At 35.7% G+C, this 18,181-nt stretch overlaps 1 protein-coding gene across 3 annotated transcripts in view; it reads right to left on the bottom strand.

Moving 5' to 3' along the window:
* The window catches only part of Pgant9 (polypeptide N-acetylgalactosaminyltransferase 9), a 94,009-nt gene that overhangs the window by 48,978 nt on the left and 26,850 nt on the right, over positions 1-18,181 (bottom strand). For all 3 annotated transcript variants that reach the window (XM_089090131.1, XM_089090133.1, XM_089090132.1), the window contains exons 3-4: positions 11,366-11,579; positions 2,748-2,917 (exon numbers count right to left, since the gene is read on the bottom strand). In XM_089090131.1, coding sequence (XP_088946257.1) covers positions 2,748-2,917; positions 11,366-11,579 — 384 coding nt within the window. The remainder of the gene's footprint in view (positions 1-2,747; positions 2,918-11,365; positions 11,580-18,181) is intronic.

Below are 18,181 nucleotides of genomic sequence, written 5' to 3'. Positions count from 1 at the left end.
AGAACAGACTCAGCTGAAACAACAAAATTGTCGTATGGACACCTAAACAGAAATTTATCAAGCTTATCTTCATATTCGGACTGTAGGGCGGCATCTGGTGGGGAGAATTCAGCTGAGAAGTATGAATTCCATTCGGAATCAGGAATAACTTGAGCAGATAGGCGGGCGCTAAGAGGATCTCTTGAAACATTTCTCCAGAAGGAAGGTTGGGACAGAGAAGCTTGCTGGGGCGTCTCTTCAACTATCTGGTTCATGTGGATATATATTTCTCTTGCAAAGTTTCTTTTGGTAGATAGACAAATGTCAGAAACCCAGCCAGAGCGAGGACGGTCGCACTGGAGCCACAAATGGTACCAAAATTTGGATTTTCTCCAACCTTCAACTAGGCTCGGATTAATGGACCAGTGCTTTGTGACACCCCGACGTATACGTTTAAGAGGTATACTGGCTTTTTCTGCGCATCGCAGAGCATGGCAAATTTGTGCAAGATAGATATCTAGCAACATCCGTATTTCATTTGCATCAACTTGCGGATTTTCCATGAGCAGCTGGAACGGAACATGAATTTTATGAAGGACAGAATTAGTTACTGCAGCAAAAAGGTCAACTTGGATATTTTCCCAGTCCCTGTAAAATTGGGCGTGGGGCTCAAGTGGTTGTGTAGTGGGAGTAGACTGAGCAGAGGAACAATAAATAGATGCAGATATTGGAAGGTGGTCTGATAGTTGGAAATCAGTAACGACGTGAACAGGTGACATTTGGAGGTCTACAGAAGAAAGAGCATTTCCAAGGTCTTACATGTAACGTGAAAGATTTGTTTGGACATTGTCTAGAAATTCTAAGAACGTCCGAATATTACTACCAAAAATACTAGACAAACAAGAATTGCACAAAAATAAGTCACGAGTTGCCACAAATTTACAATCTCCTCCAGTAGTACAGCATTGACCTAAATAGTGACTCTTTGAAAGGCAAGACCCTAGTTTCTCACACGCAGAAGTAAATAAAAATTCCGATCGGTCATTGCGATAATCTGTTGGGAGATAGACGTTTACAATAACATACTCTTTTACACGGACAGCAAGAAAAAAATCACATGAAGCAAAAATACTCGACCGGCACGAGGTCCTAACACGCATCACAATACCACCCGAGGGGCGGTCACTGGAAGCAGATCGTTTAGCGGGCACCGAATAGCTAGTAGAATTATTGTCAATTTTCAGAAGACCTAAACTAAGACTCGTCAAAAAATGTTCTAGCAAGCACAATACGTCAAAATTCGAAAGCAAACCTTTTATCACAGGAATTTTGACTAAGAGTCCACCATTAATATTCCACGAAAGTACAGCTTGCGTAGTAGTAAACACATCCATGTCATACCATGGGCTTTGCTAGTTGACTGTTGTTATTAGGACACTTTACACTTTAACAAGCATGGCCGGTAACTTCACATTCTAGACAGAACATTTTTTCCGAACACGGAGAGGCATTGTTTGAGGTGTGATCGCATGATCCACAGCGAGAGCAGAGGGCCCGATTAGAGCACTGCGAGGCCAGATGCCCAGTCTTATGACATTAGAAACAACGCTTTGGGAGATATACAAATGCTTGTGCAGAAAGCTTTTCGTAGCCAACTTTCGCAGAAACTTTTAAGAACTGATCGAGGTTTTGTTTTGACTCAAAGTAAACCTTGAACACTCGGAACTTTCCGCACTGTGAAACTTTCACGTAATTTGGTACAAGAGATATTACTTGATTCTCATCGTATTGGATCTGTACACCTTTCAGGATCCCTATGAACAGTGGGGATTTCACACTCACCGAGATGCCTGAGGTACTGTTTTTAGCATTTTTGGCGATTTTATTCGCTGAACGCTTTGACTTAACAACAAGTTTCCATTCCGAAGCCGATTTTTTAAGTTCACTTATTTCACCTGAGGCCTCAGGGCAAAGTTTATTGACAAAGTCATTGCGAGCATTAGGTGAGGTCAGGTTTGCTAGACAGTTTTCTAACATAAAGGCAACCGTAAGAGGTGGGGCAGGGTTAATTGCTATATTGGTATCAATTCTAGCAGACCAAAAAGGCCTGAATGCGTCGCATTCTCTAAAAAGCCGTCAATTTCCCGAGAGAGTTCATTAACTTTTGAGACTAAAGGAGCCGAGACTGCCTCCCCGATCGTTGGTGTTTCAGAAGGTGAGAATATAACAAAAGTGGGAATAGGCAAATTATCCTTTGCTGCCTGATTTAACTGTTTACAAATGTCAAATACATTATCTTCATCCTTTGCATTTTTCACACACCGTCTCTGAATATTCAGCTCTTTATACAGAAACTCTTTAGCACTGATAATAGTACCATGATGAAAAAAACTTACAGCTTTTCTGATAATCAGATCAATTTTCGCACCATCAAGCATAGATCTCGTGACAAAGTTCAGTAATGGGTTTAAAATAATTAATGGGTATATATATATATATATATATATATATATATATATATATATATATATATATATATATATATATATATATATATATATATATATATATATATATATATATATATATATATATATAATATATATATATATATATATATATATATATATATATATATATATATATACATATATATATATATATATAGTCTCAATTACATCTCAAGATTTTCCAAAGATTTTATAGGTATTCTTAAAAACTTATTCATACGAAACAAGAATTTCAATTGAAATAGGGTTATAACTCACCCATATCAGAGAAATCATCGACCAGAACGATTTCTTTGAGCAGATTATCTGGTGATCTTTCCATAACACTGTGAACTGTACGAAGCAAAACAGACCATGCTTCATTATGAAAACATATGACAACTGACGTCATTGGCAACTTCGTCAAATAGCGGTCTTTTTCTTTGCACCTTGAAAGTAGACGAAAAAAAAGGAACGAATAGCACTAAGTTAGAAGATGTAACAAAATATTTACGCACAATTTATATATTTACATAAAATAATTTTATTGATCTATACATAATTTATTTAAACATAATGAGATACAAGAATATTTTTGGGTGCTGTAATTCATAAGCATTAAGCTGAAAACTGAAAAATTCAATTTTGTATTATTTGGTTCTCGAGAATGATTTCTTTATTCACGGATGTTTTTGGTCCCTAGGATAGCACCTATCTCAGATGTATTATATAAGATTTCTGATTCAAGCGGCTAGCATACCCTTCTCCCACCTGTGAATTATCCTAATTTACATAAATTGTTACACAGTTTGAATAGTGTGCGTAAAAAAAAAAAATTTGCTTTGTCGAATTTGAGCCACTCCCCCGAAAATGATTTTCAGCGTACAGGGCAGGTGTGAACACCATTAACACGGAATTAAAAACGCATTCTCTAATAAACCAGAAAGAAAAAACAAGAAGGAGCGAATCTTCAGTATTCTGGAAATGAAAAATAGACAGATTTTGTCAGGGGTGGTTATAGGGGGGGGGGGGGGGTGAGAGATGGGGCACTTACCCCGAGCGTAGAAATTTCAGGGGCGCAGAATTTTTAATAAACAATCTAAAGGTTATAATCATTTTGTAATTTTTGAAATTTCATTTTTATTAAAGTAAAGTAGAGGGCATAGATAATAAATAAAAATAATTAATAGATTGTGAATTAATCAGCAAAAAAAATTTTTTTAATAATAATAAGCTAAAAAATAAGAAAGATAATTATATAATCTATGAATTAATTAATAAACTAAAAATAATTGTGTTGATAAATGAAAATTCTGTTAAAAAATTGGCCTGAAAATTTTGTGGGAGGAGACTGGGCTAATCAAGATTTTGTCCCAGGCGCAAGAGAGACCAGAATCGCCATTGGATTTTAAGCGGCAGTGGGATAAAACTTTTATTAAAGACAGGATCAGTGAACTAAAAATAAAAACATAAGAAAGAAGCTGTTTGCCAAAATCAAACAGTACGTAATAACGAACTGTAAGTAAGGAGCGACCCGGCTCAATAGTAACCGGAAAGCTAAAAAACGGAATTTTGATACCAATAGATACATCAAAAGAATTAAATTTTTATGTTGATTTCAAATATATTAATTTCACCAAGTTTAGTCTTACCCATCAAAACATACACGCCTGAGAAAATTTTGCTTATTTTCAAAAAAAGGGGGAAACAACCCTATAAGTCAAAGAACTTTAATGAAAATCACACCATCAGATTCAGCGTATCAGACAACCCTACTATTGAGGTTTCAAGCTCCTATCTGCAAAAATATGGAATTTTGTATTTTTTGCCAGAAGAAAGATCACGGATGCGTGTTTATTTGTTTGTTTTGTGTTTGTTTTTTATTTTCCCAGGGGTAATCATGTCGATCCAGTAGTCCTAGAACATCGTGAGAGGGATCATTCGATCATTCGAACGGACATTAAAAGTTCTAGTGCCCTTTTTAAGTGACAAAAAAAAATTAAAGGGCAACTTGGCCCCCTCCCACGCTAATTTTTTTCCCGAAGTCACCCAAATAAAAATTTTGAGATAGCCATTTTGTTCAGCATAGTCGAAAAATCTTATTAATATGTCTTTGAGGACGACTTAATCCCCCAGAGTTCCCGGGGGAAGGGCTGCAAGTTATAAACTTTGCCCATTGTCTACACATAGTATTGGTTATTGGGAAGTATACAGGCGTTTTCAGGAGGATTTTTTTCTCGTGGGGGGTCGGGGTCAGAGTGGGGGTTACGGGGGAGGATCTTTCAATGGAGTATATTAACTTGGTGGAAGGGACATTTCCAGATTTCGCAGCATTATTTAAAAAACGATAAGAAATTAAATAAAAAAACAAGTTTTTTTCAACTGAAAGTAAGGAGCAACATTAAAACTTAAAACGAACAGAAATTATTATGTATATGAGAGGGTTCGCCCCCTAGTCAATACCTCGCTCTCTACGCCAAAGTTTTTTTAGTACTTTCAAAAGAGCTATCTATTCTAAATAACCAGCCTTTGTGATTCAGGGATCTGTGAGTTGAACAAAATTCAAACTTTTGGGTAAAGAGCGAGGTATCGAATAAGGAGCGTACTCCCTAATATACGAAATAAAAACATACGAATATAGAAATTTATTACGTAAGTTAATTCGTAAGTTACGTCAGAACAAAACTTCGAGAAAGCCAATTAGCCAAAAAAGAAAATTAATACACGAATTTCGTTTTAATTATTTATGTACGGTGAGCCAAAATCAAAGCTGCATTAATTCAAAAACGTTCAGATTTTTGCATTAGTTTAAAAAAACCAGTTTATTTTTTAACTGAAAGTAAGGAGCGACGTTAAAACTTAAAACGAACAGAAATTTTTCCGTATATGAAAGGGGCTGTCCCCTCCTCAACGCCTCGGTTTTTACGCTAAAGTTTGCCTCTATCTTACAACTTTATTCTTTAAAACAATAAAAACTTTAGCGTAAAGAGCGAGGCGTTGAGGAGGGGACAGCTCCTTTCATACACGGAGTAATTTCTGTTCGTTTTAAGTTTTAATGTCGCTCCTTACTTTCAGTTAAAAAATAAACTTGTTTTTTTAGTTAATTGCTTACAAGGGGGATATTTTAGGCCTTTACGATATACAGTCCCACTTAATATTTTCAAAGTTGTTGATTATAATCTTTCGATGATTAGAAGCATCTTCCCAGTTCCTTTAAATACATCAATGGGACTTGATCTTTTTGGCAATGGCGTTTTGCTCGTTGACATTTCTATAATTTAATTTCATGGCTTCTTTGCTCTCGTTGATTTGAGGTCAATGCTTGTTTTCATCAACAGTCTTTTCTTTACACCAAATAGATATGAATTCCCATTCTTCATTCAAATTTTCAAGTGTCCTATACATTTTTTGTATTTATACCTTTGGAATTTTTACTATCAAAATAAGTTCCATAGAGATTAAGTGTCTTCCATAAGTGAACAAAGGCGAATAATTTAAGCTGTAGAAGGTGGACAATCAAAAAGAAGTATGTCACCGTAACAGTTCGGCAGTCTAACATCAACAATGTCTATGATTTTTAACAGCAAAGATCGCGTCACTGAGAGTAGCTTAAGTGCGAGTAGAAAGATTTTGAAGAACACCCTTTTTTGTTATTTTATTAAAAATGGCTATTTTTTGTGTTTTTATTGAACAACAACAAAACTGCTCCCCTCCCCAGACTTTGAAAAATGAATTTTTGTCCCCACTGCATTTCCATGAAACAGTAAAGTCACTTAGAAGTTAAAAAGAAAACACCCATCTTAATTTATTAGGACAAACGGTACACATCTCATTTACGTTCAGACGTGTTACTAAAAACTTAAATTACATGAGAAAATGCAAATATATCAAAAACCAAACGACGTATTTAGACCACAAAACCCAAGGCTTAAAAAAAATTAACCACAAAGCCATAATCATCAATAATTATTATGAAGAATAATTAATGATGAAAATGAAAGTTCAACGACAAAATTTGCCTCTTTTAAGGACGCTATCGATTTTAAAGATGCACTGGAAATCCTAAATAATTTTATGATTAAAAAAAAAAGAAGAAAGACTAGCCTAATTGAAACAAGTCACATTATGTCAAAAATACAATAAGCCTTGTTCCTTCATTTCTTGACATGAAAATCTCTCTTTCTCAAAAGAAAATCCTGACAAGTAAATTTGACATGTAAATGAAATAGTTCTCTGAGCTCATGTCTTTTAAAGTAAAAATAAAAGCTTTGACAACGTGTATTTCAAGCCTTAGGGGCGATATACTCTCTGAATTTGCATCTTGAATTTACTCTCTCAATTTACTCATTAACTCTCTGAATTTACTACTTGAAATGCTCTAATGATTTATTAGTGAATTAGTTCAAATAACTAATTGTTTGTTCGACAGAACGACAAGGGATCAACACCACACAAAGTTGTGCAAATTGGGGGGGGGGGGGTGCAACTGTCCCTTTAATTTTTTCTCTCATCCCTAGATTTTTATAAATACTTTTTTTTTGTGTTTTCAACGAAAAAAAAAACAGAATTGCTCCCCGCCCCTCCTCTATAGATTTTGAATATACAATTTATCCCTCCCCCACATTTCCGTGAATCGGCGCCACTAACCACACAATGCTATATAGGCTGTTGGCAGAATAGCCTATAGAGTTTCAACTTTAACTGAAGAAATTCAACGAAATGCATTAAATGACCAACCGCCAAAATGAGTCAGGCATGATTGTTCAAAACCTGATTACGTAATGTGTGAGATTAATACATAGCATAATTATGCCTAAAGGCTACAGTACAATAGCCTTGTGACTTAGCAGTCTTCTGATTCTTGAAAAAATACGCGATTTCAAACGTTCTGTCGCAAACGAGGAAATTGTATTTAATAGTTTCCATATAATCCATCTATTCTTGATTTTTAGCGCCCTCCTTGAAATGATTCTGTGTACGGGCCTCACTACACCTCCTCTATAAAACCAACAACACCACAACTAGCAAGGCTTTCTGTAAAAGTTCTGACCAAGGAGGGGGGTTTTGGGTCTAGACCGTCCCCATGAAGGTGATAAATTGCATACTAATATTTAATACCCGTCTATTTTATTTCTCAGAACACCTTTTCGGTGCCCCCTCTCTTTTCATGGTCGGTATGTAACCTCCCATTATAGTAAAAGCGGCATCTGACAATTATCAACACAATCATCAAACACTTGTATTTGATGCCACAAAGGCAATAATATTTCAAAAATAGCTTTACCTCCAATTTGGCACTATTAAAGTGAATGGTAATTATAATTTCTCCTTTGTCAAACGTAATGTGCAAAATACGGAGAGTTAAAAGTCTTTTAATACATTAAAAGGTACTAACTTAGAAAATCCCTGAAACAAAACTACGATACTATGACAAACTTGAATTGAGATATAGCATTTACATCACATACTTATATATCAGCTTGTATCCAGTTATTCTTCCTGACATCAACCTTTTACAACAGATTAAAATCGAACCTTAGCTAAATTGGGAGGAATAAAACCTAGAAGAAGTCCAATGGTGACTAAGTAAAACCCACCAGGCATAGAAGCTCTCAAAGCATGAGAATCAGAGCCGGTTCAAATAGAAGCAAATTATATAGACAAAGACAGAACAAGACGTAGGGGCTGCCAAATCAAAAATGTTTTTTCAATAATTGGATTCTAATGACAAAAAATGGACTCAAAAATCTGAAAAAAAAGACATGTCTAAAGCTAACCTTAAATATCGGGTGGTAAAATTGACCATTAGATTTTAAACAAATTCAATTTTGATTGACAATCTGATTTGAGAATCTGGTGTTCTCTGACACTCCCATAATCAGATTCTTTCGACACTCCAATCGACAATCTTTCTGCGGAGTAAAATAACATTCAACCGAAGTTTTAACCTAACCTCGTCTCTCTTTTGAGTCCTCTTGTTACAGGCAAAAAAATAATAGGTACAAAAAGACAAGAGGGGTACACAAAAAAAATGAGAATCAGAACCTCCGAATACCATCACTAACCACACTAATATTTAGCTATAAGAGAAACGCCCACTCATTGCAATCTGACTCCAAAGCAATGTGTCAAATTGCTTCGTTGCTTGAAGCGGCAAACCATAAAAAGTTCTAAGGTAGTAAATTTACATTTTAATGGAATGTGGCAAAAAAGAGTAAGAAACTTTGATTTCTACAGCTATTGAATCTTAATGTAAAAATAAAGCACCTTTTGGTTTACAGTCATTGAACCTAAATCGGATAAGCTGATTTCTAACACTCAAAAAAGAGATAAACAAATACTAACGGAATAAAAATATAAACGCTTTAGTAGACACTGTCGAAACATAGGTTACTTCATACCAGAGGATATCGTTAATACTCTAGCCCAAAAATATAATAATTTTCAAAATCACACCCAAACAAATCCCAACGCAAAAAAAAAAAACCAACCCCACTACCCAAATCAACAAGAGGGTTCTGATGTTATGAGTTAAACTTTGTGTAGCCAACACAACTAACTGAATGCTCTAGATACACGGTATTATTTGTTGAGTTATTTGTGTTCGTATTTGGGGAAACACAAGTTATAGTCACATCTATTGCAGTAAACACAACTTTTCGTTTCAGCTGACGTTGTCGTAACAGCTGGAACGACAGAGAATTAACTATGAGTCTACTGTCACGGTCACCTTTACACAGATAGTTAACGGACATCTTTAGTGAAGTAAAACTGTACCATTGTCATAACCAGTCTCACTATCAGATTCAAGCATATCGAAAATATTATTAGAATGATAGAAAGTTGGAAGGGGAGTGAAAAGGGAGGAGAGTGAAAGGGTATGATTTTAAACCAAAACAATCAAAAAACTGAAATAACCCTAAAACTGAATTCATTTTCTAACAGACATCCCAAACCTAATCCAGAGACATCAACTCCAGGGGAAGCCAAAAAAAAAATCAATTATTAACTAGAAAATGTTTGACATTCTTTTCGAAGATACCCAACAAGTAGCAGCTTCGTGCAGACTCTGGGAGCATGTTCTAAATCATATTAAAAGTTATTCGGGCGTTGAAGTCAGACCCCAATGATCGAGAATGATTGATATGTAAATTGTTGGAAACTGCGGAGAGGATAAGACGATTGACCAAGAATAAAAGGCATATTATTACACAGGGTAGCAGGAAGGTGGCAATGCTATTGTAAAAAAGCGAAAGAAGCACACGACAGAAGATAGAGAGGTTTCAAGCCGAACAAGAATTTAAATGAAAGAAGTGTTAGTTCCCTGAATAATAATTCTGGCTTTATCATGAAGTTTTGAAAGTGGCTTCAATGGCACGGGAAAGGTTGATATCAAAATAGCTGGACAAAACCAAGCATATGACTGAACCAGGCTGTAGAAAAGGATTCTAAGAACCGACCATGGAAATGCACTTTTTAGCTTTCTGAAGGTTCCAAGAGTCCTGGAGACTTGCATCTTGATCAGGTCAATATTATACTTAAATGAAAGATTTTCATTAAGCAAGATGCCTAGGAATAGAACATAATGATCTTTAGCTCTACTCAGGAGAACCTCCTCATAAATGTATTTCATTTAAGTCATGGCATGTCTTGGAGACTCTTGAGAAAACGCGAAAGCATGGCTTTCCAACGTCTAAAGCGAAGTAACTTATATCAAACCGCTGGGTATCTCTTTCAAAAAGGGCTATCATCTTTGAAAATAGATTAGACTCAGTTCTACTGGCTGTGCCAAGAGTACTGTCATCAGCAAAAGCAACAAGTGCATCCAGAAACGACGTGCTCTTGAACTGTTAACCGAATTAACATAAATTAAAAAGAGCATTTGCCCAGTAACAGATGCTTGTGAAACACCAAACTCTTTTCCGGAAGGCTTACAAATGAGCAGATCAGCCGAGATGACTTGATCAGATAAACATGAAACAAAACAAAAATAAGTACTACCCCTTATACCAATAAAGAACAATTTCCAAAGAGGAATCTTGTTTATTAATGATTCGAATGTTTTTCATACATCGAGAAAAAGAGCAACAGGTATCAAACCAGAATCAAGAGCTGTGTAAATAATTCACGAGAGTTACACATGCATGCTCAGTAGTGATATGCCCTATAACCAAACTGAAAATCATGGAAAATGTGTTTGGAATTATGAAAATCTAGAAGAAGAAAGCCCTTTCAAAAATTTTACTAAACACTGATAAAAGAGATATGGGAAGATACTTTGTTGGATCATTCCGTGCTCAGCTTTGAAAAGAATAATAACAGGAACACACTTTAAAGCACTTCGGAATACACCTTTTTCAAAAGAGATATTAATAAATCTGGTTAGGGCAGGAAGAATAAAAGAAAGAATGAGTTTGACTACCTTACTAGGAATATGGTCTTGCCCAGGAGATGAAGGGCCTTTAAAACTACTGACAATTCTGGCATTTCGCAATCAGAGACGGGTTTTAAAGTCATTGATTTAGAATAAGTAGGTCAAATACCTACTGGATACAATCAAAACCTATGAAGATTATGCCCTTATAAGCCTAATAGGCCTTTAGCTACTTCACAACCGTTCCCAGTGGATGTCAACTTTAAGTAACTTCTGTAATTAATATAAAGTTGCTAGGGGTTATATCTTAGAATGCAACTTTGGTAAAAAAAAAAAAAAAAAAAAAAGCGAAAACCAATTGACTGAGGCGAAAATAGAGGGATAGGGAGAGAGAGAGGGGGGGGGGAGAGGTACAAAAAAAACAAAGCTAATGACAAGCAGCTAAGCGAAGAATGCACTTCAATAATTATTTGTTAATAATAATTCCTAAAGTAACACCTTCAGAGTATCCAATATAAATTACCTGTCGTCTCGAACATCTGGAAGAGTTCGGTGTATCGAAATCATATCGGACACGTATTGGTTAAACGCATTTTTGCTCCAGCCTTCGTCAACTAGCTTCTTTTGATCGGGTGTCAGATCCTTTGGAAGGACTACGGCTTTACCTAACTCACCCGGTCCTTCTGGATCTTTTGGAGGAAGAAGAACACCAGCATCCGGGATTTCATTCTTCTCTTCTAAAAAAAAAAAGAATATGATTGGGAATATTAGTCTTCAACTTTTCCTACGATTATTACTAATAGAATAAAATAGCAGAAATTAAAAGGAAAACAAGAATAGTCATGGCCTTACAGCAGCTCACATGGCTTACGCCGAGGCGGGGAAGGGCGGTTTAAGCCCATCAGCCAACTTTCAGAAATCACTTACTTGGCAATGACCATATGCAGAACTATGCTACGTGTGGCGGAGCTGTGCAGTACATGTGCAGCTGTGCAGTTACATGGCAGAACTATGCTACGTGTGGCGGAGCTGTGCAGTACAAGTGGCGCTCCGAAATGTACACCAAGTGTCAGAAAGTGGGCGTTCCCTGAATTTACGCTTCAATAGATTACCCCCTTTCATTTCCTGAGTGGCCAATATTTAGATCCGTTGTCGTTTTTTGTCTTTTTTTTACCCAAAACAAGAAGAAGTTAACCTGACATCATAATTAATTATGCCAAAAGTAAATATTCCCATGAATCCTAAGCTTATAGTGAAAGATAAGCAGAATCTAGCAGGCCAATATCCGAGACAAGGGTAGCTTGTCTTAAAATCTTACGTGATTTTATTGAAAATCAAATTTCAGCTTCTTCCGGCATCCGTTCAAACATTAAATCAAAGAAAAAAAAATCTTCAATTAAAAGTAAAAAGGAACATGAAACTCAAAACAAGCAGAAACCAATTCATATAAGAAGTAAAACTTAGAATGAACAGAAATAGGTATGAATGACAAAATAAAGCCCAAATAGACAATAGAAAAAAGTAAAATGATAAAGGGGAAAAATAAATGGTCTGTCCCCCCCCCACCCACAAACCTGCATAAAAGCAAATGTCCTCTCCACGTTATTATACATGAAATATTTTTAAACAATTTTCTTTTTTATTATAACATAAAAAAATAGCGAAAGCCAGATTCAATTTTACTAGTCTAGCACCATCAACGCCATTAATGTTTTGCCAATGGCGGTAATTACCATTGATGTTTTCTTCTCTTGCAGACATTTCTTTCAAATTCTTAGAAAAGTAATGGACTAAATAAACTATATGTTTAAGCAGCTTACCTAGTTTCAATCAAAGTTTTATTTCAGTTCCCAAGACTTCAATATCTAAAACTTCGTCCCAAAAGACCCCCCACCCCTCCCTGCTCCAGTTAATATGAAATGATTAAACATCAAACGAGGGGTGTGAATTCTAGAATAATCTTTTTTTTTCAAAAGACAAGTTAAACTGCCTTCAATTTCGCAGTTTTAGTGACAAGATTCTCTGGGCCATCAAAAACAACGAAAAAGTTTTAGTCTGGGTAAGTAGCTTAAAAAAATCTAGAGTTTTTGAAAAACCTAAAAATCTTAAATTTTCACTGTTTGTGTTGTTAAATTTTCAGCTTTTTGGCAGGAGTTTAACTTGGCTTCATCAGCAGAATTTTACACTACCCGTTGAAAAAAAATGTTGGGGAATATTTGCTTTGCTTTCGTTACGGATCACGGTAGTAAAATATGTTACTTCAGCCGTCAAAGTTTTTCAAAGTAAAAAAATAAAAAAAAAAAAAGAAAAAACCTTCTTGCTTATGCATTGGTAAAAATGTACTATTATCACTTTTTATTGGTATTAATTAAAGATAATTGCTTGAAAAATTACTGCTGGTATGGGAGTTGAACTCAAGATACCCCAGTAACTAGCCGGAATTTCCAAGACTGGACCAACTGAAACGCCTAAAAATCTTTTCATATTCTTTTTATGGTATACTTTTACTATTTCATACAAATTGAATAGCTTGAAGCAATTATTTAACACAATATATATATATATATATATATATATGTGTGTGTGTGTGTGTGTGTGCGTGTGTGTCTGTTGGTTCCAGGGTTGGAAATTCCGGCTAGTTACCGAGAAATCTTCGCTTCAACTCTTACGTCAAAAGCAATTTTTCCCGCAATTATCTTTAATTGTTAAAGATTTATTTATCTCTTTACTATATAACAATTATCCTGTGTTTAATTGTAATTTCAAATTATTCGGTTTAGATATGTACGGTACTCAAACGTTTATTTTTGTTTTGGAAATTATTTTAGGACCTTGAAGAAATGTCAACGTCAGACATACTAGTCGGAAGTCACATAGAGACTTCTCTTGGTCATGTTAGAGGCCGACTGCTTACGACGTATCGCCAGTTGGGTATCAAAAGATCGTATCTCCATAACTGTAAATTTTTAAAGATATATATTGAAATGAAACACTTTCTGCTCTTGCGTCTTTTAATAGTGACATTAAAGAAATACACGTCCTTGTAGCTGGGCATGACGGAATATTTGGACATTATGACAAAAAAGGCAATACAATCTGCTTGAAGGGCTGTTGTGGTTGCCATGAGGAACGAGTATCTATAAACAAATTTCTAATATCACTTGGCAAATAGTAGAAGCTAGACGATTGGAATTCACTTGTATCAAACTCCAAGGCTAAGGCAAGACTGATTGAGCCTTCAGGCAGGTTTAACTGCCTACCTCTGTGGAAGGTTTTAAGACCGAATGAGAGTGGTGATGCCTAGCAGTGGAAGTGCCGATACAGACTTGGAATATTGCTTGAGTTGTACCCTTGAAGAGGCAAACACGAGTTGTGTTGCGCAAGTTGGACTGTTTGAAGAGGGTTATCAATATTGTAAATCGATAAGGATGGTGGACAATGTTGTCTTTTTGTTGTATCATTATAAGCTATTCCTTGGATTTTATTCAAATTGTGAAAAGCGGAAAGTTGTTGTCCAACTCCGTGAATATTTAGTGCCCATACTTAGTTCCTTTGCAGGAGTAGTAACCTATTAGGCACTTTCAAGCGTACATTCACTATCTATTAGGCACTTTCAAGCGTACATTCTAATCGTATATTCACGCCGACAAGAATATGGTCAAAAGTGTATACAATATGAACGGTACATTGGAATTGCGCAAGAAAAACCCATGCCTGAGACATTAAACTCACGCGTGAATATTTTAAAAGTTGGCACACTATAATTCATGTTATGAAACTAAAGTCGAGGTTTTTTAAACTTGGCAAGGTATAATGTGATCAAGCATGTTTTGAGAGTTTGGTCGTAATAATAATTTAAGCAGACAAGTTTTTTTCTGTTTTTGTTGTCAATTGCACAATGAATGTACGTTATGAGTTCACGTGTACATTCTTAAAAAACTGGTATGATATAAAGTAGTCAAACATGTTTTGGGACCACGCAGGAAATTATGTAACTCAACATTCGTTTTTAATTCGTCCTTGAAAATCTGTATAAAATGTTCATGCACTACAATTTAATTTTCATTATGTATTAGCATATTGAGCATAGTACACTGCATATTATTAACTTTGAAAACAATGGATTCGGCAATTGTCAATGTGAGTACAGCTTATTAAATTTTTTAATTTATTTCCAGATAAAAAGCATTTACGAGTAAATTCAAATTTCAGGGGGACTTAGCCCCCCTCCCCCCACCCCCAACAATAAAAAACCCATACAATAGTATACTCGTTAGATAGAGCAAAGTACGCTTTTTTCCTCTATGTAAACAAAAACCACCCCCACCCTGCTCTGTATAAATAGTTATTTCGTTCAAAAAAAATGCCCTTTTTTCCTGTTATAAAAAATCTTTTTCTGATCTAAATAGAAGCTTCTGTGTTACAAGAAACAGACACTTTCGGAGAACAGGCTTCGCATGCTCATTTTATCACAGAGATTAAACCATATGTGTTTATAATTACAGAAAAGGGTCCTTTTTTGGAACCAAAATTTCAAACGTGTTGTATCTGAAAACAAAAGCTTGGTGATTAAGACGGGCTTTGTCTAATTCTAGCCGGAAACTCAGAATTGATAGGGGGCAAGATCAAAAAAGGGGTAATTAGTGATTGGATAATTTTTTAACGTGAAATCTCTGAATAAAATATTTTTGGAGAAATTATTTAAAAGGTATAGTTTATTTATTCTAAAGATAATGACATAGACCTCAACAGCAAATCATTTTAATACTTTTCCACAGGGGGATTTCCACTAGGTATGTTAAGATTCACGCTAATTCTTGTAGGCTACCTTTTAAAATAGCTTTAAGGGGGGGAGGGAGATACACACTACACTCTGTTCATAACTTTGACATCGTGTCTGAGCTTTTTCTGAAAGACTTTAGACTACTGTAATTATTTAAATGGTATTGTTTATTTCTTCTAAAGATAATGACTTAGGCCTCAACGGCAAATCATTTTAATACTTTTCCACAGTGGGATTTCCACTAGGTATGTTAAGATTCAGGCTAATTCTTTTTGGCTACCTTTTAAAATAGCTTTACGGGGTTTGAGGGTGTCGTCTTATTCTGTGTGTGTGTTTTTTTTTTTTTTTTTTTTTACTTGGTGGTCATTCAAAAAGCGAGGATTTTTGTTAAATAAGTAATTCTTGTACCTTTTAAAATAGCTTTACGGGGTTTGAGAGACTCTGAAAACAACTTCAACCGTGGCCCGCCCCCCCGCGATCCGACATTACATTATAAAAAAAAAGTTTCTCCAACTGAAAGTAAAGAACAACATCAAAACTTAAAAACGGACAGAAAATAGAGGCTGTTTCCAAAAGATTTAGGATTCATTAACTTTAGTGCTGCCAGTCAAAAGCTATGGGTTTGAGAAAATTGTCTGATTATCAAAAAATGAAGAAACACCTTCCAAAAGTCGACAGGAATGGGATTGTCTTGAGGGGGGAATTATTCCATAGAAGAGGTGGAGGGTATTTTTACGTGAAAACAACTTCAACCGTGCCCAGCCTCCCGCGATCAGAAATTAAATTATAAAAAATGTTTCTTCAACTGAAAGTAAGGAGCAACGTCAAAACTTAAAAACGGACAGAAAATAGAGGTTGTTTCCAAACGATTTAGGATTCATTAACTTTAGTGTTGCCAGTCAAAAGCTATGGGTTTGAGAAAATTGTCTGATTATCGAAACATGAAGAAACACCTTCCAAAAGTCGACAGGAATGGGATTGTCTTGAGGGGGGAATTTTCCATAGAAGAGGTGGAGGGTATTTTTACGTGAAAACAACTTCAACCGTGCCCAGCCCCCCGCGATCAGAAATTAAATTATAAAAAGAAGTTTCTTCAACTGAAAGTAAGGACCAACATCAAAACTTAAAAACGGACAGAAAATAGAGGCTGTTTCCAAAAGATTTAGGATTCATTAACTTTAGTGCTGTCAGTTAAAAGCTATGGGTTTGAGAAAATTGTCTGACTATCGAAAAATGAAGAAACACCTTCCAAAAGTCGACAGGAATATGATTGTCTTGAGGGAGGAATTTTCCATAGAAGAGGTGGAGGTTATTTTTAAATCAAAACAACTTCAACAGTGCCCAGCCCCCCGAGATCAGAAATTAAAGTATAAAAAAAAAGTTTCTTAAAATGAAAGTAAGGAGCAACGTAAAAAATTAAAAACGGACAGAAAAAAGAGGCTTTTTCCAAAAGATTTAGGATTCATTAGCTTTAGTGTTGCCAGTCAAAAGCTATGGGTTTGAGAAAATTTTCTGATTATCGAAAAATGAAGAAACACCTTCCAAAAGTTAACAGGAATGGGATTGTCTTGAGGGGGAATTTTCCATAGAAGAGGTGGAGGGTATTTTTACGTCAAAAAAAACTTCAACCGTGCCCAGCCCCCCGCGATCAGAAATTAAATTATAAAAAAAAGTTTCTTCAACTGAAAGTAAGGAGCAACATCAAAACTTAAAAACGGACAGAAAATAGAGGCTGTTTCCAAAAGATCTAGGATTCATTAACTTTAGTGCTGCCAGTCAAAAGCTATGGGTTTGAGAAAATTGTCTGATTATCGAAAAATAAAGAAACATCTTCCGAAAGTCGACGGGAATGGGATTGTGTTCAGGGGAGGAATTTCCATAGAGGATGTTTAAGGCATTTTTACGTGAAAACAGCTTAAACAATGCCCAACACGCCGTGAGCGGACTTCAAACTATAAAAAAAAGTTTATTCAATTGAAAGTTAAGAGCAGCATCAAAACTTAAAAATGGACAGAAAATAGAGGCAGTTTCCAAAAGATTTAGGATTCATTAACTTTAGTGCTGCCAGTCAAAAGCTATGGGTTTGAGAAAATTGTCTGATTATCGAAAAATGAAGAAACACCTTCCAAAAGTCGACAGGAATGGGATTGTCTTGAGGGGGGAATTCGTTTTAACAAGAAATGTCTGAAAAGTATTTTTTGGGGGATGGCGCGATGACTTTTCATCGGTCAGAGATGCAACAATGGTACTGTTTTTTAATAGCATGGAAAAGAACGACTGTTGAATGTCTCGCTGTTTAAGTTAAGAGGTGAAATCAAGACCAAAGAACGACTATTGAACACAGATACAATACACATACAGAGACGACGCACACATAGCGACGACACATGCACAGAGACGACACACACACACAGAGACGACACTCACACACAGATGACAATCACACACACAGAGACGAAACACACAAAGATAAGAAACACACAGAGACGACACACATAGCGACGACACACACAGAGAGACGACACACACAAATAGACAACACACACACACATACTA

This window comes from Artemia sp. Qi Xiang Cuo, chromosome 6 (assembly GCF_049724085.1).
Source record: "Artemia sp. Qi Xiang Cuo chromosome 6, ASM4972408v1, whole genome shotgun sequence".
In the NCBI taxonomy this organism is placed as follows: Eukaryota; Metazoa; Arthropoda; class Branchiopoda; order Anostraca; family Artemiidae; genus Artemia; species Artemia sp. Qi Xiang Cuo.
This window is presented reverse-complemented; position numbering and strand designations above follow the sequence as displayed.